The following is a 6,586-nucleotide window of genomic DNA, read 5'->3' on the forward strand; positions in this document are numbered from 1 at the left end:
GTTTGCATGTTCTCTCCGTGCATGCGTGGGTTTTCTCCGGGTACTCCGGTTTCCTCCCACAGACCAAAAACATGCATGTTAGGCTGATTGGTAACTCTAAATTGTCCCTAGGTGTGAGTGAGAGAGTGAATGGTTGTTTGTCTCGTTTGTCTCTATGTGTCCCTGTGATGGACTTGCAACCTGTCCAGGGTGTACCCCGCCCCTCGCACAGTGATTGCTGGACATGGGCACCGGCGACCCCCGTGACTACTAACTACTTGTACTACTATTCCCACTTGTCGGTTTTTTGCTTATCGCGGGCCTTCAGGGTATGGATCTCCCACGATAAACGAGGCACTACTGTATATTTGAATTTATTCGAAAAACATGTAATATTGGATCATTTTCCTCATTAAATAAAAGACCAAGTGTAACATTTTTGTCTCCATTATTTAACTGGGTCCTCTTTATCTACTTTTAGGACTTGTGTGAAAATCTGATGAAGTTTTTGGTCATATTTATGCAGAAATATAGAAAATTATAAAAGCTTCACAAACATTCAAGCACCACTGTATCTGTAAAATTCACTGTGTTAAAAGTAAGTTTTGTTATGTTTAAAGTTTTTTTCCCCTGTCTGCAGAACTTCAAGAGAGAGGAGCAAAACTTTGTGGTCCAGAATGAAATCAACAACATGTCATTCCTCATCTCTGACACCAAGTGCAAGATGCCCAAGGTACCAAACATGGACACACTTGATGGGGAAAAAAGTACAAAACAAAATAATGTGTTAAATAAATAAATGAAGGTTATGTCAGAGAGTCACATTTTTTATTTTCCTATTGTTTTTTCAGGGAATAGTTTCAGATCAAGAAAGAAAAAAAATGAAGAAGAAGGGCGACCGGTACTCTACACAGACAAGTTTGATTGTAGCTACTCTGAAGCGTCTCCTGCCTGTAGGACTTAACATCTGTGCTCCAGGAGAGCAGGAGCTCATTGCACTGGCTAAAAGCCGTTTCACTCAGGTAACGAAGCAAACAGACCACGTAACTACCAACTTTTGTACTTATTTTTACTGCTTTACAACATGAATACCTGTATAACAAATATTAATAGAGATTGCATCAAAACAAACATTGGCTCAATGGGATTAACCTGTATAAATAAAGGTTGAATGAATTGGACAAAGTGGTAGATCAAATGTACTGTATGTTTGATAACTTTTTATCAATGATGTCAGTGTATAAACATAGAAACACCCATACTTCTGTACTGTTCAAAATATTTGCCCTGTATCGTCATGCAGCTTTAAAAAAAAAAAGGTGCCAATTATTTACCAAAATATATGTCCTAACCAGGGCTTAATTTGAGCCGGCTCCTGCTGGAACAGGATCCAGGAACTCTCTTATTTTGACAGGGTGCATTCCGGTAACTATTTGCTTGGATCCGGTAACTCAAAGGCCTAATCATAATAAAGTTATGAACAAATTTGACTGCCTTGAACGAATAAAACTTTTATAGGATATATAATCTGAAAATAATTACATAAACACTCATTTTAAACAGAACAGCCACTTACGAGCTTTCTAATATCATATCCGAGCTGCGACTTAAAGTAAGCATTTCTGCTTCTAACCTTAAAAATCTGTGCCCGTAAATGTTTATTAAAATTCTTAATTTTAATTAAAAACACAAAAATATAATTAAACAGTGGAACTAAATTGAAAATCAGTTTTACAGTTTAAATGGGTCATTAATAAAATTTTGATTATTAAAAATACAAGAGAAATGTTTGATGGGTGATCACGTGACGTACATCAATTATCAAAACAACGGCACCAATTTGTCAAAATAACAGCGGTCAAAATGTCGAAAAGTCAGTCCAATTAATGTTCATTAAGAAAAAAGCCTTCTCGTACAACTAAACAACCGAGAATTGAAGCACATGAAGGCAGTGAAAATGGAGGTACTGGAGCAGGTGCGAGGATGCTTGAGAGAAGTGGAGTGTGCTCTGTTCACACAAGGAGAGCTGTTGGTCAGGCTACTTCTTGTTGCTCTCTAAAAGAGTTATTGAATCATTTACAAATGTAGGTAAACATAGATGTTTAACAACTTGTTAAAATACACCAGAATGCAGGAAATGGCATCTACTTTATTCAAAAAATTTCCCCCCTAAAATTTTTAAGCACTGATCCTAACCAATCCTGGTATGCTCTTCTTTTGGTGCCGGTACATCACTAAAAGTGGACAAAATTCTCAAAGAAACTCAAGAAAACAAATACTAGAGCTCAGTGAGATTTCAGTGAAGGATCCACCTGACAGTGCTGACGTTTTATAATCCTGAGGCTGCAGCTTTTAGCACAGGTTGCATCAGGAAGGTCATCAGTGTGCAGGTTGTCTTGCTGTGGCACCCTCTGCAGACAGAAGGAGGGAAGAAGTGAGATTCAGCCCAGTATGGAGCTCTGTAGATCAGAAATACCTCAGAAGTACAAGAAATATTCAGTGTCAACAGGTTTTCGACATTCCATGTCTAAATTGGTGATTTCATATCTTCATCTCTCTTTATACCATCACGGTTTAGGTTATTTGATTTTCTTCAGATTTTTTGCACAAAATGTTCATTATCAGGGCAGCACGGTGGCGCAACTGGTAGAGCTGCTGCCTCTCAGCGAGCAGGTCCTTGGTTCAAACCCCGGTCCAGGGGCCTTTCTGGGTGGAGTTTGCATGTTCTCTCCGTGCATGCGTGGGTTTTCTCCGGGTACTCCAGTTTCCTCCCACAGACCAAAAACCTGCATGTTAGGCTGATTGGTAACTCTAAATTGTCCCTAGGTGTGAGTGAGAGAGTGAATGGTTGTTTGTCTCATTTGTCTCTATATGTGTCCTTGTGATGGACTTGCGACCCGTCCAGGGTTTACCCCGCCCCTCGCACAGTGATAGTTGGACATGGGCACCGGCGACCCCCATGACCCAAAATGGAATAAGCGGGTAAAGATAATGGATGGATGGATGGATGTTCATTATCAGTTGTTGATGTCAAACAAATTAGAATTGTCTGAGATTTTCTCATTGTTTGCAAATAAAGGTTTACTTCCCCAGCCATTTTTGATACATATACAGATTATACATCCAGACGTAGGTATTTTATCATCTTTCAGGTTTAGGGGCGGCTGTGGCTGAGTGGTTAGAGCAGTCGTCCTCCAATGTGAGAGTTGGGGGTTCGAATCCACCAGCAGTCACATGCCGAAGTGTCCCTGGGCAAGACACTTAACCCCTCATAGCCTCTGATGTGTGTCCCATCAGTGTATGAATGTGAGCTAAAGCTCTGATTAGTCTCATTAGAATTATTTGTTCAATTAGCTTTGTAGAGATCTAGTAGAGTGCTGTATGAAAGGGTAAATGAGGACACAGATTGTAGTGTAAAGCGCTTGGAGTATCTTGAAATAAGATAGAAAGGCGCTATATAAGTACAGACCATTTACCATATACCGTTTCACTCACGTCTGTAGGACTTAGGTTTTCTATCAAATTGCCTCCGAATAAGGGAGTGTGCAGCCAAGCTTTCAGAGATTTATTTGTCTTTGTGTTTAGTTTTCACACATAGACTGTTTGAGGCTTAGTTTTCAGTCTGCCTCTCAATACCTTGGCAGTCAGGGAGTGAGAGAGACAAGTATGTGATTACCATGGTGACCTACTGGAAGCAGGTTTAACGTTTCTCCTGCTCTTGGTTTTTTACAATTCTGCATTTCCTTTGTCAACAGAAAGACACGGAGGATGAAGTCCGAGAGATCATAAAGAACAATCTCCACTTACAGGCCAAGGTAAGTGTGTGCCTGTGTGTGTGTGTGTGTGGGTGGGTGGGGGGGGGGGGGGGATTTCAGCATTTTTCTGGTCACTTCATAAAAAATGTATTCTTTGGCTACCCAAAAAACATATTACGTATTTTAAAGTTAAACGTAAAGAGTGTATTTTGGCTTTGCAGTAGCAGTTCAGTGGGATCATGAGGGGGACATTACTCTTGTAGGGTTTGGGTAGCACTGCCTCTAAATTGTATGACGGGTCAAATACTTTGGGTATCCTTCCAATAGCTGTATCTGTGTTGACTTCTAATTAAACCCCTACCTCTATCAGCAACACACAAAAAGTGCTCTGAATATTAACCATAAGGATGTTGATAATCGTATGTGGATAAATAACTGAATAATACACTTGGGCTGTGGTAGCTCGGTGGTTATTGCCGTGGTCCTGCTATCCTGAGGCTGCACATCCAAGCCCAGGTTGCATCAGGAAAGGCTTCTGGTGTAAAACATCTGGCAAATCTTTCTCGTGAGTTTGCTCATTGTGGCGACCCCTGCAGAAAGGAGCAGCCAAAAGAATAACAACTGGAGGGTACACCAGTGGTGTAGTCTATGTGATACGCGGGTATACGGAGTATACCCATTAGAAAAGCTTGGAAATTTCAGTATACCCACTTAAAAGTACCCAATAATATGTGACATATCATTGGGCATGTGTCATTGTCAACACATTTGGAACATTTTATAGAAACAATGAGTTGGTTCAACTTGTTTTTTGTATAATGAATACTTCTGTACTTACTACTTAATACTTGAACATGTTTTGCTACTGTTTTATAAATTCTATAACATCTTTAATACATCTTTAATACAAAGCTAACAGTTGTACAAAGTTTGTTGTACATTTATTCAAATATAAGCATCAGAGAAATTTTGAAATGTTCAGTATGCTTAAAAATCTAAATAAATTGACAATGACATTGTAATAACTGGTGTACTTCGGTTTCTAAGCACAGTATACTCTGTACAAAAATGTAGACTACACCACTGGGGTACACCAAGGCAGGACCTCCTGAAACTCACAAAAATATATACTTTGTAATTCCAAATGTTGGAGTTAAAAAATGTTTTGCATGAAGACCAATGAGTGTGGTTTGCAGTAATTTCCAAGATGACTGAAATAGCCCTCAAAAGGACAGTACTCCTTAGAGCAGGGCTTCATGCTGATTGAACAGTGACATACTATAAGACACAACACGATTCTCAGACAGGTCACAGCTATGCATATAACAACAAAATACAATCACTGTCATTATGTTCCCTGGTGGTGAGGTATCTCTCAATCACCATGATGAGCACTAATGCATGTTTTTGTGAATAATATTCTCATTTGATCAGCCCTAGTTATCAGGTGTTTGCATATTTAAAAATATTTTAAAACAGAATTGGACTTCCTGTGTGTATCTTTTTTCAGCTGGAGGATCCTGCTATTCGCTGGCAGATGGCTTTGTACAGAGACTTCCTTAACCACAGTGAGAATGCATCAGACTCAGAAAGGACTGTGGAAAGAGTCGTAGACATTGCTCATGTCCTCTTCCACCTGGACCAGGTCTCTACATTTATGTGATTGCATGTTGCTGTATACTGTGTGTGCTCCTTGTGACTGTCGCTTGAAGCTGCTGAAATCCAAAACACTCTTCTGTGCTGAGTAGTCCAGATTGTGTGTTCAGGTGGAGCATCCTCTGCGTAGTAAGAAGGCTGTGTGGCACAAACTGCTGTCCAAACAGAGAAAGAGAGCTGTGGTTGCTTGTTTCAGGATGGCACCCCTCTATAACTTGCCCAGGTAAGTTCTGTGCTGACATACAGGTGCATCCAGAAAGTATTTACAGTGCTTCACTTTTTCTACATTTTGTTGTTACAGCCTTATTCCAAATTGGATTAAATTAATCTCTTTCCCCAGAATTCTACACACAATACCTCATTATGACAATATGATTTTTTTTTTTAGATTTTTGAAAATTTATTAAAAATGGAAAACTAAGAAATCACATGTACGTGAGTATTCAGTCTTTGCCACAAAGCTCAAAATTTAGTTCAGATGCATCCTGTTTCCTCTGATCATCCTTGAGATGTTTCTACAACTTAAATGGAGTCCAGCTGTGGTAAATTCATTTGATTGGAGGTAATTTGGAAAGGCACACACCTGTCTACGTAAGGTCACACAGTTAACAGTGCATGTCAGAGAGTAAACACCAAGCATGAAGTCAAAGGAGTTGTCTGAAAACCTCCAATACAGGATTGTGTTGATGCACATATCAGGGGAAGGATCCAGAAAAAAAAAATCTGCTGCTTTGAAGGTCCCAATAAGCACAGTGGATCCCATCATTCGTAAATGGACAAAGTTTGGAACCAACAGGGCTCTTCCTAAAGCTGGTCGGTCGTCCGGTGGACAGCGAGGTGACCAAGAACCCAATGGTCACTCTGTCAGGGCTCTAGTATTCCTTTGTGGAGAGAGGAGAACTTTCTAGAAGGACAACCATCTCTAAAATACAGAACCCATGATTAAATACATAAAATCCACAGAGGTAAAGTTAAGAAACTTAATCACTAAAATAATGAAAACACAGTGAAATTAAAAACAACACTGTCTCAAGGTTACTTTTGGACAGTATGGGCTTCAATTTAGACAGTTTCCTCAACTGAAAAAATAAATAAATAAAGGATTTAACCATTAACAACAAAGTCCATGCTCAATAATCCAGGTATACAATCCAACATTTTTCAGTCAGGTCATCTGGACAGTTTTTTTTTTTTTT

The 6,586-nt window shown here is 39.4% G+C and overlaps 1 protein-coding gene across 1 annotated transcript in view; it reads left to right on the plus strand.

Annotated features, from left to right (window-relative positions):
- The window catches only part of ryr2a (ryanodine receptor 2a (cardiac)), a 554,599-nt gene that overhangs the window by 412,863 nt on the left and 135,150 nt on the right, over positions 1–6,586 (plus strand). Inside the window, 5 exon segments of the mRNA XM_037691577.1 lie at positions 620–712; positions 831–1,001; positions 3,735–3,794; positions 5,245–5,409; positions 5,483–5,613. Coding sequence (XP_037547505.1) covers positions 620–712; positions 831–1,001; positions 3,735–3,794; positions 5,245–5,409; positions 5,483–5,613 — 620 coding nt within the window.

The sequence above is a fragment of the Nematolebias whitei genome, chromosome 17 (assembly GCF_014905685.2).
Source record: "Nematolebias whitei isolate Nwh7 chromosome 17, NemWhi1, whole genome shotgun sequence".
In the NCBI taxonomy this organism is placed as follows: Eukaryota; Metazoa; Chordata; class Actinopteri; order Cyprinodontiformes; family Rivulidae; genus Nematolebias; species Nematolebias whitei.